General features: G+C 61.8%; 2 protein-coding genes across 3 annotated transcripts; one reads left to right on the top strand and one right to left on the bottom strand.

Annotated features, from left to right (window-relative positions):
• Nucleotides 1–2447: 2447 nt before the first annotated feature.
• On the bottom strand, nucleotides 2448–6986 carry LOC101658157 (cytochrome c oxidase assembly protein COX19). Of its 2 annotated transcripts, none has more exons than XM_045283804.1 (3): nucleotides 6891–6986; nucleotides 5839–5950; nucleotides 2448–2719 (listed from the first exon to the last, which is right to left on the bottom strand). In XM_045283804.1, exons 1-3 carry the CDS (start codon nucleotides 6970–6972, stop codon nucleotides 2509–2511), a joined length of 405 nt encoding a protein of 134 aa, XP_045139739.1. In that variant the 5' UTR covers nucleotides 6973–6986; the 3' UTR covers nucleotides 2448–2508. The 2 variants fall into 2 exon arrangements, with proteins under 2 accessions (XP_045139739.1, XP_045139741.1); XM_045283806.1 differs by lacking the exon at nucleotides 2448–2719 and adding an exon at nucleotides 4104–4441.
• A 4819-nt stretch (nucleotides 6987–11805) lies between these two features.
• LOC101658477 (cytochrome P450 2W1) lies at nucleotides 11806–15598 on the top strand. The gene is made up of 9 exons (XM_004705875.1): nucleotides 11806–11988; nucleotides 12242–12404; nucleotides 12607–12756; nucleotides 12873–13030; nucleotides 13890–14063; nucleotides 14336–14474; nucleotides 14550–14731; nucleotides 14995–15136; nucleotides 15408–15598. Exons 1-9 carry the CDS (start codon nucleotides 11806–11808, stop codon nucleotides 15596–15598), a joined length of 1482 nt encoding a protein of 493 aa, XP_004705932.1.
• The last annotated feature ends 852 nt before the right edge of the window (nucleotides 15599–16450 follow it).

Genomic DNA, 16450 nt, shown 5'->3' on the forward strand with positions numbered 1-16450 from the left:
GGGGCATCCTGGAAGCCAACCCAACCATACGGTGCTCTTGCAGGCAGGTCTAGAGGAGGCTGGCTGAGGCTTTGGGCTCAAGCTTCAGTGCCCTCTTCTGGGGGGTGCAGGCCTGGTGGGTCCTCAGGTGTCTCCACACCCACCAGGATGATAGGTGATGTTGGCAGTCAGCCCCACCTTGGCGGTTGGCATTCAAGTACACAGCATGGCTTGGGGGAGGTGGGGTGGGACTGGCACCCTGGGGCCCCAGAGCAAAAGACAAACAAACAAAACTTACTTCCCCAGAGTCGCTTGGGACTCACCGCAGTAACCCTCCAGGACAAGCTGGAACGGCCCCTGTGGGTCTCTGAGGCTGACTCTTCATGGGGGTACAAGCCTGCCTCTCTCCCTGAGAGAGGCTGGCGGTTTCATACAGCCAACCTTGCAGTTAGCAGCCCAAAGCGTAACCATCATGCCACCCAGGGCTCCTGGTCTCAGTTGTTTAAGTGTCTGCATATGAAGATCCATGCAACTCCATCATCATCATCATAGTTCAGACTAACTGGCCCATTCTTAGATGGACGAGGGCGGACGCTGACCCTGAGAGGACACACAGAGGACCCACACTCCAGGGACAGAGGGTCCTTGTTAAGGAGGAGGCAGGTCAAACAGCACCCGCACTTTAAAACAGGCTGCTCAGAGGGGCCCGGCCTCCTGCAGCGACCCTCACGGGCGCTGACCTCAGGCCTTCCTCCCGCCACAGTGCACTGGCGCCTAATGGGTTTGGATGACCACCCTGACCAGCTGGTCGTAGCAGCCAAGGTCCAGTTAGGCCCCTCGGGTGGGGCAGAGGCAGCGAGGACAGGGAGGCCCTGGGCACTACTCGTGGTCGCAGAGAACAGCACCATCATGCAAAGTCCAACATCTCCTCAGAAAACTCATGATTCGGCTGCTGTGTTGCTAGGGGCCGTGAGGCCAGTCAACTCACAGTGACCCGTCCACAGCAAGAGACTGCCAACCCTGCACGTCCTTCCAGTGGTTACTGTGTGAGGCCAAAGTTACGGTCCTCCGTCCATCTCATTGCGCAAGCAGGGCCATTCTCTCTCGAGCATGACGTCCTTCTCCAGGGTCTGGGCCCCCAGGTAACATCCCACAGCATGTGGCCACATGGCCCAGCAGTCCCCGTCTTAGGTTGGACTCAGGACCAGGAAGGCAGGGGTCCAACAGAGGGGGTGGGAGCTGGGGAGTGGAGGCTCAGGAAGGGAGCTGGGCACTCTGGGACTTCATTCTAAGTGTGCTAAGTGTGTGATGAGGGTGGGATGGGGAGGGGGCTTTGAGAGCCTTAGGCAGGAGGGTGGAGGGCTGGGCACACGGAGGCAGTGGGTTGGCCAACAGCCCTGTCCAGACGTACAAGGGAAGTGGGCCTCAGCATGGCCCCTAGGTTTGCATCTGAAGTCTGGGAGGGACCAGGTTGCTGGCTGACATGATGGTGTCACCAGCAGGTGGGGCAGGGAGGGGGTCTTCAGGAGAGGAGGAGCAGAGAAGGGCGCCCTCTGCTCCCTGGTCCTTTGGGGACAAGCTCAGAGGCACAGCTGTGACCTCGCTGCCCCATGAGACCTCAAGTAAGGGTTCAGTAGACAGGACGCCTGCCCTCACTGGTCTGGGACGCCTGAGTTGGTGGGAGCAGGGACACAGGTGATGAGGGGGAAGGACAGAGAGGTATGTGGGTGTTTCTGGACACACAGCCCGTGGTCCCCATCCTGGGAGGCAGCCTCACTGCAGGCTCCACTGTGGGGGAGAATCCAGATGTGCTGGCCCCAGGGGCCCTAGGCCACATTCCCAGAGGAGCAACCTCTGGCATCACCACCAGCCGCCAGCAGGGGTGGCCTGAATTGGGTGCACAGGTCCTGGCAGGTGAGCACCAAGACAGGTTCCAGTCCTCCCAGAGAAAGGGCCCACTGGCCGGTGCCCCTAATTACTGGGCCTCTGCAGTAGGGGGCCCCCCAGCGGCACACTGGTGGACAAACAGCAAGGCTGGCAGTTTGCGCCCTCACTCCTTAAAGAAGTCCTTGGAACACCCTGGCCCCCCACCCCCCGGGGGAGAGGGGGGGTCGGTGCGCTACAGGGCGCTGAGTCCAACCGGCCTGGCTGGCTTGTGGCTTAAAACACAGTGACAAGGGTGGGGGACATTTGGGGGTGAAGGGGAAGAGAGGGGGAACAATGGCAATGACAGGCACCCCTCACCCCCGCTGGGGGTGAACCAGACACGTGGTGAAGGCAGACAGCGGATGGTGTGAAATATGAAAATAAAAATAAGATCTCAATTATCAAGGGTTCACCAGGGTAGGAGGGGAGGGGAGGGAGGGGGGAAAAGAGGAGCTGATACCAAGGACTCAAGTAGAAAGAAAATGTTTAGAAAATGATGATGGCAACATATGTACAAATGTGCTTGACATAATGGATGCATGGATTGTTATGAGCTATAAGAGCCCCCAATAAAATGTTTTATTAAAATAAAGAATAATGACATTAAACAATAGTGACAAGTGTTCCCGTGAGGTCAGGAGGCTCCGAGGAGACCCATCCAGCATCATAGCCAGCCCAGCCTCCACGGATGGATGGACGGATGGACAGACCTGACCAGGGCCCCACGTGGAGGTGAGATTCTGCAGTGGGTCCCGACGGACAGACACCCCGGGCGTGTTGTTCGTCTTTACTGCATCTTCCTCCTTCAGAGCACCTGGTGGGTTCAAACCACCACCAGCCTTTCAGTTAGTGGCCGAGCACTTAAGCACTGTGCCACCAGGACTCCTCTGTAATGCTTCTCCCCAAAACCAACCCCTGCCAGGCTCATAGCAGCCTGGTTAGGGCTGTCCCCATCCAGCGGAGCACCCGACCCCCCAACCCTATCCCCATAACCAGCAGTCTGCAGCTACAGAAGATACAATGTTATAGAACAGAATGGGAGGGTTAACTGGGCAGGGGGGAGTGGGGGGTAGGGGTGGTGGGGGGGTCTCAGTGTGGCGCAGCTGGTTAGAGAACAGTTCTAAGGGATGGGGAGTGGGGGTGGGGGTGCTCTCGGGCTTGCAGAAACACCCTGTCTGCATCGCCCCTGGAAGTGCACAGGACTTATTTTCCTGTGAAAACTGCCCCGGGGCAACCCTGGACAGCCCACCTGCAGAGTCTAACACACACGAGGTACATTTTATTGACAAGTAATTTCATATAGTGAACAGTTTAAGCATCTTGAAGATGCCATGTGACCATCACCATGTTCAGAACTGCCCCTGGGCGCTTCCCAGACTGTAACTCTTTACGGGAATACAGAGCCCCGCCTTTCTTCTGAGGAGTGGCTGGTGGTTCCAACAGCTGACCTTGCTGCCACCGGGGCTCCTTGACAGCCTCTTTAAAACCTGCAACTATGGCCAGCCACCCTGCAGGAGCACGCAGGGCTGTCCCGGAGGGCTTCCGAGCCCGTCTGTCCATCCTGCTCCTGGAAGACCAGGCTCCAGCACCTGCTGATCTCACAGTCTCCGCCTCCCTGGGGTGAGGGCTGGGTGCTCTCCTGCACAGTGGGCGCCTGGGACTCCATGCAGGCCACGATGGGTGGCAGGAACCAGCACTTTTCATAAACTAGGCAACAGTGCACTAGTCCTGTAAACCCGCTGACCGGGCTGTGGTGGGAGTGGATGGAACCTTCCCTCAGAGCCCCTAAACGGGGCTGGCATGGCAGTGAGTCCAACACAGAGCAGCAGCCCCCACCCCCCCAGGACCAGGGCAGAGGTGTAGGTCCGCCCTAGACCACCACCCTCCCACCTCCAGTCTGGGTATTAAAGCTGGCCAGTGAACAGGGGTGGAGGGGGCTCCTGGGTGCCCACACTGGCCAGTGGAGGGCTGGAGGTGATGGTTTAAATGTCCACAGCGGCGCTGGGCTAGGTAGGTGAGGCCCACTGCTCCCTCCATGTCTGCTGAGGAAATCCCCAGCATCGGGTCACCATGGTGACCACAAGGACGGACAGCCAGGATGGCCCCGCAGGGGAACATGTCAGCTCAGACTTGCCACCTGTGTACCAGATTCCAGTGATGAGGGTGCAGGCTTCACAAAGGCAGCCGGACATGCCAGACTCAGTCAACCCTTTTATTCGACAGGCGGGGAAGGGAGGGGCTGAGGGCTCAAGCTGGTGAAGGGAGGCGCTAGGCCAGCCCAGAGGGCAGGAGTCCAGGGCACTGTCGCAGTAGATCAAGGAGTGCCAAGTGGACCACCACGCTGACCGCAGAGGCAGCTATGTGGTGAGTTTGTCACCTGCAGCCCAGGTGAGGGTGCCCTGGGGCAGGCCTCACGGCTGTGCGGGGTGCAGCACGATGTGCACTACCTCATCAACATCTGTCCTATGTGGCTGGTTCCTCAGCCTTCAGGTCTCGGAAGCCCAGCTTCTCCAGCGGCTCTGGGGCCATCAGCTGCCTGGGAGAAGGCGGCCTGTCATTCCTCAGGCAGAAGGTGGGGGCAGAATCCCACAGGAGTCCCCCAGCCTGGCTCTGTCCTGCTCTGTGGTCACAGTGCCTGCCCAAGCCCCTGAGTGCCCCTCCAAGACCCGAGGGCCCCTGGATCGTTCAGAGGAGCGGCTGTGTAGGCATGTGGGCAGCACTGGAGGGCTGGGCCTGGGGAAGGAGAGACCCTACCAACTACAGCCTAGGAACCTGCAGGGCAGTACCCTTTGTCTGATGGGGTCTTTACTTGGCAGCACCCAACAACAGATAGCACCTAAATCAACAATAGACAGCACCCATCCAGGACAGCAGGCCTGAGCCAGGCAGAACCCATCACAGGACAACACCCAACAGATAACACCCAATGACAATAGATAGCACCAATATATAACAAAAAGCCGGAAGGGTGGGCTGTCTGTTGGGGCCCCAGACCTGTGCTGAGCAGACTCTGGCCTCCCACTACCCACCCAGTGTGGAGGTAACCTTTCCCCAGGATACCTCAGGCCACGCCACACCTGTCGCCACAGCACGGTGACACAGAGGAGAAATCCACTCAATCAGCTCTGAGGAAGTAGGGCCCACTCCAGATGATAAGGCTGAGGGTGGAGGAAGGCCCCCTGCAGGCCCTGGACAGGGGTTCAGAGGCAGAACTCGGTCCCCTGGGGCCCTAAGAATAGAGAGCCCAGAACACCCACGCACTTCGAGGGCCCATAAATAACACTTGAGAGCCTGACTAAGGGGGTGTGCCCCAGTGTGATCTGGGAAAGAGAAAGCTAATGGGCCTGGGCCCTCCTGCCACCTGTCACCACGCAGTCCAGGCTGCATGGGACCTCTGTGCCTGCAGGTGGCTCCGGGCGGGAAAGGCACGCTGCCCACACCCCGGTGCCCAGCCCGGGCAACATAATCACAAGGTTCAGCTCTTCACGTCTCTGACTTCAAGCCAGTCTCTGCGGGGCAGGCTAGACCAGTGGTGGGTCCCATGGTGGGTGAGTGCCCACCCACTGTGGATGGGACAGGAGGGGCCTGCACCAGTCACTGGTTCTCAGACAGGCATTGTCTCCCTGGTCCCATTCCAAGCCGCCCAGGAAGGGAGCTGCACCCTCCTGGCGCTCGGCCAACACCCTACCCACCTGAGGGACAGACGGCTGGGGAAGGCTCATGGGAGGCAGCCCTGTACAGCGCTGTGCCCCCCAGAAAAGACCTCAGGACACCTTGATGAAGGAGTGGTGCTGACATCAGACAAGGGTCAGAGAGCGGGCAACACCAGGCCATCCCGAGATCATCTGAGGACGGCTGGCTGGTAAGGGCGGCTCACAAGGAGCACCCGCGGGGTGATCTTGGCAGGGCCCGAGGCGGCGGGGCGGTACTTGCCTCTCCATTCGGCACTCTAAGTAGTCTTTGGACTCGCTTCTGCACCGGGCACTTTCAAAGTGACTGTCCCGGAGGCACCTCATGAACTTCTCCTGGAAGCGCTTGCACTCGCCTGCGAGGAAAGGGGCAGTGTATCTGGTCAGCAAAGGAGAATCTGGCCCCCGACACGCCCCCTTGGCAGTGGGCCTGGTGTTGCAATCGTGAATCATGCCGCTGGAATGGAACAACAGACATCGTCATTGGCAAGGCGTGTTTATTTACTGCCCGCTGTTGCCGAGTCCGGGTGGGCTGCCCTCCCAGACAGGCCCTGGCTGCTGGTTTCATGGGGACCTCGCAAGGCAGAGTAGACCTGCCAGGGTGGTTTCTGGGAGGAGATGGCCAGGTCTGCGTGCCTCTGGGTGAATTCGAACCCCGCCCTGATGGTCAGCACCCAACACTTCGCTGCCAGGGGCTTCTCCCCGGTTACGCAACACCCAGAAGGGACCCTCAATGCTTTCCCTGAGATTAGGAAGGGTTCAACAAAATCCCCCGCAAAGCCCCCTTATCTTTTAATGCCACCTTCCCACAAGCTCTCCGAAGCCCTGCACTGATCCCAAATCCACGACTACTGTCTCAGGTCTCCTCCAGCTCACAGCCACCAGGTGAGCGTCGGGGGTCCCAGGAGAGGTGTGCACAGCCTGGCAGGGGGCCCCACAGAGAGGGGTGCAAGGCCGGGGGCAGGGTGGCGGGAAGACTTCACAGAAAGGTGGGTATGGACACCGCTGAGACAGGGGCAGAGGGCCTGGGAAGGGAGGACCCCGTAGAGAGGGGTACAGACCCCGCAGAGAGCGGGGCACAGACCCTGAAGAGGGGCGGCCTTCGGGGCTGAAGGCCCTCGGTGGCCCGGGGCGAGGGGTGCGGAGGCCCTGTCCAGCTGGTGGGCGGGCCCAGCCGGCCGCGGGGTGAAGCTCGCTCCACAGCGGAGGCGGCGGCCCTCCGGGCCGGGCTGACCGAGGCCGGGGGCCAGGCGCTCGGGAGCAGCAGCGCGGGCCGGTCCCTCCTCTGCCTCTCACCTAAATGGTCCAGCGGGAAGCTGCCCTTGTCGGGGGGCCGCGGCTGGAAGCTCTTGGTCCCGAAGTTCATGGCCGTCGACATGATTGCCTGGGAACTGGAAACGCGACGCACGGCGCACGCAGGCGCAGCACGCAGGGCGGCCGGCCGAGCGCCGAGCAGGCATTGCGCGAGCCACGAGCGCATTGAACGGCGGCCCCGCCCTGCACAGCTCCGCCCCGGCCCTGCAGGCCCCGCCCACATGCCCCGTCCCCTGCCCGCTTCTGTGCTTTCTCTCCGCCACTGGACAGAGACCTGGAGCTGCCCCAGGGTATGAATAGGTAGCAATTCGTTCGGAGAGGTCCAGTGACCTGCCCAAGGGTACACAGCTCATCCCACGTGCAGCTGAGGGCGGGGCCACCCCCAGGCCATGGCCACCTGTGTCCCTGTCTGCAGGGACAGGGATGGTCTAGCAGGACACCCCCTCCTGTCTGATGCTGGAGCACTGGCTGTGTCCAGACCACACCCCTCTGCACTGGGCCCCTCACCCTGTCCTGCGCCAGTGTGCAGGGGCCTGCCAGGTCTAATTGCCGCCACACATCAGGCTGAGGCATTTGAGACTGACAGTGCTCCCTGGGTGCCCCCACTCCAAGCTACAGACAGGGCTGGAGGGAGCTGATGTGGGAAGCAGTCCCCCACCCCCACCATCTGCTGCCGCCCAGGGACTGCTGAGGCTGTGGTGGTGAGTGGACGAGCAGAGCGGAGCTCTGTCCATGCGCTGGGCCTCAGAGAGCACAGGCCAGTGACTGCAGTTGCAGGGAAGATGGAACCTCCCAGGAAGGCAGAGAAAGCTGAGGACACCCCAACTCTACATGCAGCTGAAGTCTAGGGTACCTCTCAATGGGAATTGGGGTACTGCTGGCCCAGACGGAGAGAGGGGCCCTGGGCATGGAGCAGCTGTCCCTCGAGGAGAGCCCTGGAAAAGGACCACGCAGAGGAAGGCAAACCCATGGGCACCCACCCACCTGCCTGAAGGGCACCCTGGCACAGGGGTTCAGGCTGAGTGTTCAGGGGCAGGCATCGCTGTGCCCATGGGGTTCGGGCTGAGGGGTCAAGTCTTCACTCTGAGGGAGCCCACCTTTCCTTGGCCAGGCTTGCTCCCAGTTTGCACCACCAGACCAGTCAGCACCAGCATGTTGTTTCTGACACACAGGGACCCTGCACAACAGAGTAGAACTGCCCCTGTGGGTTTCCAAGATGGAATTATTTACGGGAGTAGACAGCCTTATCTTTCACACGAAGAGTGGCTGGTGGTTTTGAACTGCTGACTTTACAGTTAGCAGCCCAGCAGGTAACCCTGGACGCCAACCCCTGCCTCATCAGTGACTCCACGTCAAGGCCCACTGCCACAGAGTCTATTCTGACTCACTGTGACCCTGTAGGATGGAGAACTGCTGCTGTGGGGTTCAGAGACTAACTCCGAGTGCGCACAGAAAGCCTCTTCTCCTCCCATAGAGAAGCTAGTGCGTTCACCCCCTGACCTGTTAGCTGCCCAACTTCCAGTGTACAGCAGTGCCAGCCATCCCTATTGACAAGGGCTCAACTGGCATGTAGGTCTGCCAGGGTCAGCTGGATACCCTCTCCTCCAGGAAGCCTTCCCAGATCTCCACGGGCACACTTCCCCCTGCACCAGTTAATCGCCTTGGGTTGCTGGCTCCCTATTCCCACCCTCCTCCCAGTCCAGCATGGGCTGCTGGCCCACTTGGGAAGGAAATTGCCCCTTGTCCCTTACCCCTGTCACCGGGCCTGCCCTGGGTTATTCATTAATCTGTGTCCAGAGCTGTGTATGATCACAATGGAGTCCTCCCCTGGCTTATTCATTAATCTGTGTCCAGAGCTGTGTATGATCACAATGGAGTCCTGCCCTGGCTTATTCATTAATCTGTGTCCAGAGCTGTGTATGATCACAATGGAGTCGTTCTCGGCCTGGACTCTCCCTCTTGGCCAGAGGACACCACTTAGCAGTGAGCTGGGTCCAGCACCCCCAGGGGGACAGGGATGTGCCGGTGGTTGGTGACTGGGAGGAGCAGTCCCATGGCTAGTGGAGGGGCTGGCTGCTTTGTTGGGCATGGTCTGCTGGAGGGAGGGAGAAGCCCTTAACCTGCAGCTCTCAGGGTTGGAGGCAGGGGGAACCCAGTGTGTTGAGGTCAAGCCCCGACTGGGTGTTTCCCCGGGGGCTTCCGAGTGGAGCGCAGGGCTAGCACACAGAAGGTGCTCAGTTTATACTTCTAGGGTAAATGGACAGATCCAGTGAGACAAGCACTCTGGCCTCATTTCACAGGTACAGAAAGCAAGGGTCCAAGAGGCCCAGGTTCCTGCTTATGGCTGCGTTGCCACTGTGTGAATGACCACCTAAGGCACCTACAGTATTTCAGGAGCCCTGGTCACATGCCGGGCTGCTAACCCAAGGTTGGAAGTTCACAACCACCAGCTGCTCCTTGGGCAGTTTGGGGATAGGCTTTCTATTCCCATAAGGAGTTATAGCCTCGGAGACCTGGCAGTGTGAGCCTGTCATGTAGGGTCGCTGTGAATCGGCCCAATAGCAGTGTATTTGGTTTGTCTGTTGTGGCACCGCAAGTGTCCCACACTTGGCATCAAATAGCAAACGACTTCCACAGAGGAACCCCGATGAGAAGAGGGAAATGCAGAGCAGAGCTGAACATTTTCATGCAGTCCAGACTGCGCCGAGTCACGGAGGCTGGAGGAACCCCTGAAATCATCTGTGTCCCTTAAGCAAAAGCATGGCCCCTGAAATCTTCTAATAAACACGACAGTGAAGCTCAGCGTACAGAAGGCCCTCAGACCCTCTGCTGGCATCAAAGAGGTGCGCTGGTGGCACGGGGGCCCATGTCGGGTCCAGTCAGTGCTTATGGGAGCAGCGGGCAGGAGATCAAAGAAGGGCTGCATTGGGTTGGTCCAGCCTCCTCTCTGTTGTGTCCCCTCCCTGCCAGGGACATCACCTCACTGCCCTGACGGTTCCCACAGACATTTGGAGTTGACTTTGTCAATTTGACACCTTTTTTTGTTTTTTTTAAACTTCACTGCCATCAAGTGGACGCTGACTCACAGCGCCCCTACAGGACAAGGTAGAACTGACCCCTGTGGGTTCCTGAGACTCACTCCAAAGTCCCATCTTTCTCCGGAGGAGCAGCTGGTGGTTTCGAATTGCGGAGGAGCAGCTGGTGGTTTCGAATTGCCGACCTTGAGGATCTCAGCCCAACACCAGGAAGCTCATGGTGGTCAGATCTATTCTGACCCACGTGGGGGTATCAGGGGCCAGTGGGACCCCAATGGCACCTCCTTCTGTTAAGCCTCTTGACGGTCAAGTCCCCCTGGCCAGCCCCCACCCTCGTCCTTGTCCCACCATCCTGGGCCAGCATCGACTGAGGGACTCTGGGCTTGAGCCCCTGTTGATCAGTTCTGATTGGCTAAGCCGGCCTCCCGTGGGTGGATGGAGCCTCTTGTCCTTCCCCAGGGAGCCTGGCTGGTCCCATTCACTGGCTCCCAGAAGAACCCTTGTGGAGACCCCTTCCCTAGCTCTGGGCACACACCGAGACGCTGGGTCATCCCTGGTCATGGAACGTGACCACCCCGTCCTGTCCCCCATGGCCTTGTCCATTGGCTCTGCAGACCTCGGATGCCTGGGACTGCAGTATCTGTTTGGCAGAGAGGTGGGGTCTTGTCAGGGGCGTCCTGGCCAGTGCCCACAGGCTGTGGCGGGCATCTGGACAGACACCACACTTCTAAGCTATGTCTTCACCCCCAACCTGCTGAGGAAACTGGGCCTGGAACCCCAGCCCCCTGGACCCCAATACCTTCCCAAGAGGTCCCCTGAGCCATGCCTGCCTGCCTGCTCATGCCACGGCCGCCCCGCCACGGCCTGCTCCTGGGCCTGCAGCTTTGCTCTCCCATCTCCCAGAATGCCCTTCCCACCAGTTTGGCCAATCTCCACTCATCCTCTGATTCCAACGCAAATACAATGTTTGCTGTGAGACCCTCCAGCTAGGCCCGGGGAGCTGGGGGGCAGGTCCTCTGTGGTCACCATCTGTGGTCCTGGCACCAGGCAGGGACTCAGTGGCCACTTGCTGAGCTGCCTGTCCCAGGCTCTTGGAGGCGGGAGCTCTCTGCCAGCGCCAGTGCGGAGGGCGGAGCCCAGGCCGCTCTGCCCTGGGCTTAGGCTCTAACTGCAACCCTGGGAGACAGCTGGGGCGAGGCCCTAGTGGTGGGGACAGGGCCCCAGCTGCTGCCTCATGCTGGGGCAGGTGGTGCAAAGCAGGCCTGGCCACTTCTGGTGCCAGCAGCCAGCTTGCTGTCACCCCAAGATTATTCCCCAAGGGGCAGCCACCCCTCCAGGTGGGCCACTAGGGTTTACAGGATTGGGGTTCATCCCACAGATGGCAGAGGCTCACTCACCCTGCTAGGTGGCTAACCCTGCCTCCTGTCCCGCCCCACCCCAAGGGGCCCATCGAGGGTGTGGCCAGAGGGGAGGTCAGCCAGGGTGGAGCTGCTGCCCTGCACAGCCCTGAGGGCCCCCATTCCACAATGTGGGGTTAACGGGAGCCCCCTGACTCTGGGCCACCTAGGGGTGCTGGAGAGGGAGCAGGAGGTGGGGGCCATGCCTGTGAGGGGATCCTGAGGCAAAGCAAGGGGTGGGCACAGGTCCATGTCTCTGAGTCCAGGGACTGAAGCCCCAAGCAGAACAGCCCAGCCGGGCCCCCAGCGGGCCCCACACTGCCCGCCCCACCTCTGTGAGCTGGGGTGGCCACCAGCAAACTGCTCACACTGCATTCTTGGGGCGAGGCAGGGTGGGGAGCGGCACGCCCCCTCTGTGGGGCCTATAAGGGCGGGTGTGGCCCAGGGCCCCCCCACCCCAACATCATGGCCCTGCCAGCCGAAGTGGTCCTGCTGCTGCTGCTGCTGCTGCTGCTGCTCCTGGGGCTGTGGGGGCTGCGCCGAGCCCCGGCCCCCAGCCAGCGCTGGCCCCCCGGCCCGAGGCCCTGGCCATTGGTGGGGAACCTGCACCTGCTGGACATGAGGCAACTGGATCGCTCCCTGATGGAGGTGGGACAGCGGCTGGGCGGGCGCGGTAAGGCCTGTGAGCCAGCCAAGCTCCCAGCGAGACCAGCGGGGGTTGTGGGGGCCACAGGGCCAGGACCCCTGCCCCATGGCTCCCCCAGCCCCAGGCCAGAGCTGAGTCTATGGCAGTGGGGCACATGGGGCCTGGGGCCTGAGGATCTTGGGGGTCTAGGTCCCTTGAGGGCTTGGGGGGACCTGGGGTCTGAGGGCGTTTACTGTCGCTGCCCCCTCACCCCAGCTGGCAGAGCGCCATGGGCCGGTGTTCACGGTACACCTGGGCCCCCAGAAGACAGTGGTGCTGACTGGCTTTGAGGCGGTGCGGGCCGCACTGGTGGGCACAGGGCCGGAGCTGGCGGGCCGGCCTCCCATCCCTATTTTCCAGCTCATCCAGGAAGGAAGGGGTAGGTGAGGGGAGCTCGGGGTGGGAGCTGGAGGGAAGCCTGTGGTCTTGGGCCTGGGGTGGGGGCACGGAAGGGAGTGGTGAGCCCCACAGGAGAGGACAGGCACAGCCAACAGATGCAGCACACCCACAGCCCTAGATGGGGCAGGGGCAGGGGCAGGGCCAGCTGACCTGCCTCTGACCTGCAGTATTTGCCCACACAGGGGTCTTCTTTTCCTCCGGGCCTGGCTGGAAGGTGGCGCGCCAGTTCACTGTCCGCACCCTGCACAGCCTGGGCATGGGCAGGGCCCCGGCCACCCACAGGGCCCTGGTGGAGCTGGGGCAGCTGCTGGCACAGCTAAGCAGCTATGAGGGTAAGCAGCAGCTGGTCACCCTCTCCTGGGTCCCTCTGGCCATGTCCCCTGGGTCCTCGTGGGGCTGGGCACCCCTTCCTGGGTCCCTGTCCTGCTGATACCTCTCTGTGCCGCAGGCCGGCCCTTCCCCCTGCCTGTGCTTGGCTGGGCAACCTCCAACATTACCTTCGCACTCCTCTTTGGCCAGCGGTTTGAGTACCAGGACCCCCTGTTCGTCTCCCTGTTGCATCTCATTGATGAGGTCATGGTGCACCTGGGCTCCCCCGGCCTGCAGGTGAGGGGCGTCCCACCCCCACCCCCAGCCCTGCAGGAGCCAGCTGCCACCTGGCAGCAAAGAGCCCTGGATTTGGGGTCCACTGATGGAGCTAGGTCCCACCCCTTGTGGCAAGTGAGGGTGGCATCCAGACTCATGCTCAGAGGGTCTCCAAGAACTGAAATCCCTCCACATGGACTGTTGAGTCCACCCTAGCCTAATCCACATGGCCACCTCCATCCACTCACCCCTCCCTCCTCACCCCTCCCTCCTTTCACCCATTCACTCCTCCCTCCCCCCTCCCCCCTTCCTTTTCCCTCACCCCTCCTTCCTCACCCACGCCATCACTCCTCATTCACCCTTTCTCTCCTCCCTGGCCCTCCACTCCCCTCCCATTCACTGTAGGACAGGGTAGAACTGCCCCTGTGTGTTTCCAAGAACATGACTCTTAATTAGTTTTTTTAAGACTGCGAATCTTCATGGGAGTAGAATAGAAAGCCTGGTCTTTCTCGGGGGGGGGGGGGGGGGGGGGGGTGGGGTGGGGGGGGTTGTCAGCTGGCGATTTTGAACTGCCCACCTGTGGTCAGCAGCCCAGGGTGGGACACACTGTGCCACCAGGGCACCTGGGGTTGGAAACACCCACCTTGGTGGGTGCTCCTTATTCCCTCGGGTGGATGAAAAGGGGGCATAAGAGCAGGCTGCGGCTGTGACTGGTTCACCAGTTCTGGGGCAGATGGAGGCTGGCTGCCCAGTTCTGGGTAAAGCCTGACACCTCACCATGCTGGGCACCCTCAGGTGGCCACAACGGGACTGACCACCCAGGTCTCCCTTGCTCACCTGTGGCCCCGCTGCCACCCCCCACCCTCTCACCCCCCCGCAGATGTTCAACATCTTCCCCAGACTGGGTGCCCTGCTAGGGCTGCATCGGCCGGTCCTGCGCAAGATCGAGGCGGTTCGTGGCATCCTGAAGACGCTCCTGGGGGCACGGCGGTGCCACGTGCTCAGGGGGGGCCCTGTGCAGGGCTATGTGGACACGCTGATCCTGCAGGGCCAGGTGCGGACCTCCAGCAGGGCCTTCCTCTGCACAGCCCACGGACCACAGTGCAGTTGGGGGGCCTCCCCAGAGAAGAGGGGAGAGCCCGGGGCCATTGGGTGCCTCTTTCCGCCTGGGGGCCTCTCTGAGCCTCCGTTTCTCTCCCTGCTGCCTGACTGTATTGCGCCCCTCCCCACGCTCAGCAATTCCAGGCAGTGTTGGGGTACAGGGGCAGGGCTGGACCCACTCCCAGATCCTCTAACCTGGCCCCCCAAACCCATCCTACTCTGTAGGGGGACACGCCCCTGGGCCCGTTTTCCGAGGCCGACATGCTGGCCTGTACCCTGGACATGGTCATGGCCGGCACCGAGACCACCTCGGCAACACTGCAGTGGGCCGCCCTCCTGATGGGCCGGTACCCCAACGTGCAGGGTGAGCCCCTCACAGCCAGGGGGCGGGCCCTGGCAGAGGGGGCAGGGCTCCCACTAAGCCTGCCCTTGTCCCCAGGCCGTGTGCAGGCAGAGTTGGACCAAGTGCTAGGCGACCGATGGCCTCAGCCAGCCGACCAGGGCGCATTGCCCTACAGCAATGCCGTCCTCCACGAGGTGCAGCGCTACATCACACTCCTGCCCCACGTGCCGCGCCAGGCCACCGCCCCCATGCGCCTGGGTGCCTACCTGCTGCCAAAGGTGGGGACCCTGTGGCCTGACCTGGCTGGCCCCTCAATCCCTACAATGGGCAGCCCAGAAAGGCTTCAGGGTAGGAGGGTGGCCTGCCTCACAGGCCTCTCGTGGCTGGGCTTCACAGCCAGGAGTCTGGGGTGTGTCTTAGAGGGGTCCTTGCTGTGTGATCTGGGGGGGTCACTGGTGTGATGGGCTGTCCTAGGGTACCCCCACTCACCTGCCCAACTGCCTGGAGGTACCCATTTGAGGTCGGCCACTGTCCCCTGCAGGGCACGCCTGTAATCCCACTGCTGACCTCTGTACTGCTGGATAAGGGACAGTGGGAGACCCCTGACCAGTTCAACCCCGGCCACTTCCTGGACGCCAGCGGTCGGTTTTCGAAACCAGCTGCCTTCCTGCCGTTCTCTGCGGGTACCTCAGCTGGGTCTCGGGTGGCAGGGGCCCCATGTATAGCAGCTCCATCAGGGGTGGAAGGGGGGCCCCAGGTACAATGGTCCAAGTCAGGGGTCATCAGGACAGCCCCATGGTGCCACAGTCGGAATCAGGGAGCGGCAGACTACCAGGTGTCAGAGCTCCTTAGCCTCTGCAGGCTAGCTCTCGGGCCGCACCCCCAAGACCAGCACCTGCCTTGCCGGGCTTCCTGCAAGGCCTGGCGGATCCCGACCCCTGCCTCGCTCCGCAGGCCGCCGCGTGTGCGTCGGGGAGAGCCTGGCCCGCGCCTCGCTGTTCGTGCTGTTCGCCGGACTCCTCCAGCGCTTCCGCCTGCAGCCTGCGCCTGGCGTCCCCACGGCCGCCCTGGACACCACGCCCGCACCTGCCTTCACCATGCGCCCTAGGGCTCAGGCCCTGTGCGCGGTGCCCCGGTGGCGCTGACCCGGTGCGGGGGGGCCTGGCCACCTGATCCCCGTGGGACGCCTCCCCCTGCAGACCCTCAGACAAGCTCCCCTCCCCTGCGACCCGGCGCCAGGCTTGTGGGCGGGGGAGGGAGAGCGGGAGTCCAGCCGGCAGCCCAGCCCCCCACAACGTATCCTGCTCTGGACCGGGTAGGGGGCCTGCACTGCCCAGCTTGGCCACCAGGGCGCGCGCTCGGCCACCCGCACTCCAGGGCCTGGGCTATATGCCTGTATCTGCTGGGCAGTTTCGGGCCTTCAGAGAGGAGGGCCCCACGGTGAGCCTCGAAGTGGGCCAAGTGTCAGCAGGCCCAGCCTGAAGGGGGGGTGGCCTCAGGGCGGTTCAGCCAATAAGGCTGTCCTTCTGTCCTGACCAGAGCTGCCCTGGCCCTGGTCCGGCAGTCAGACCAGCACAGGCACCCACCTCCAGGGCTGGCTGGGTAACTGGGAAGCCTAGGGAGGGGGCTCCAGCCTCTCCAAGTGGCCCACAGGTCCCTGGCACAGCAGGGAATGAGGCATACGCCCCATTCCCATGAGGCCCTGGGATGTAGTTGCCCCCACAGCTCCCGGGGTACCAGACCCAGACACTATGAGAAGCCAGGCAGGGGTGTCAGGGACCCTGCAATTGAACCCCCAGGAGTGAGAGTCCACTGCTGCAAACCCCCTTGCGGACGGAGGGTCCCTTGCTTACCCCTGAGGCCCCTCAACCCTGACCTTTCCCAGAGGGTCTCCAGGTTCTGCCGCTATGGGAGCAGCAGCAGAGATCAGCGCAGCCCCTCACACCTGGCACCCCCATTCTATGATGTCTGGGGCAGGTGGGAGGTTGTCCTGCTAC

Source organism: Echinops telfairi, unplaced genomic scaffold (genome assembly GCF_000313985.2).
Source record: "Echinops telfairi isolate 266 unplaced genomic scaffold, ASM31398v2 ScPeMD7_5;HRSCAF=22, whole genome shotgun sequence".
NCBI classification, from domain to species: Eukaryota; Metazoa; Chordata; class Mammalia; order Afrosoricida; family Tenrecidae; genus Echinops; species Echinops telfairi.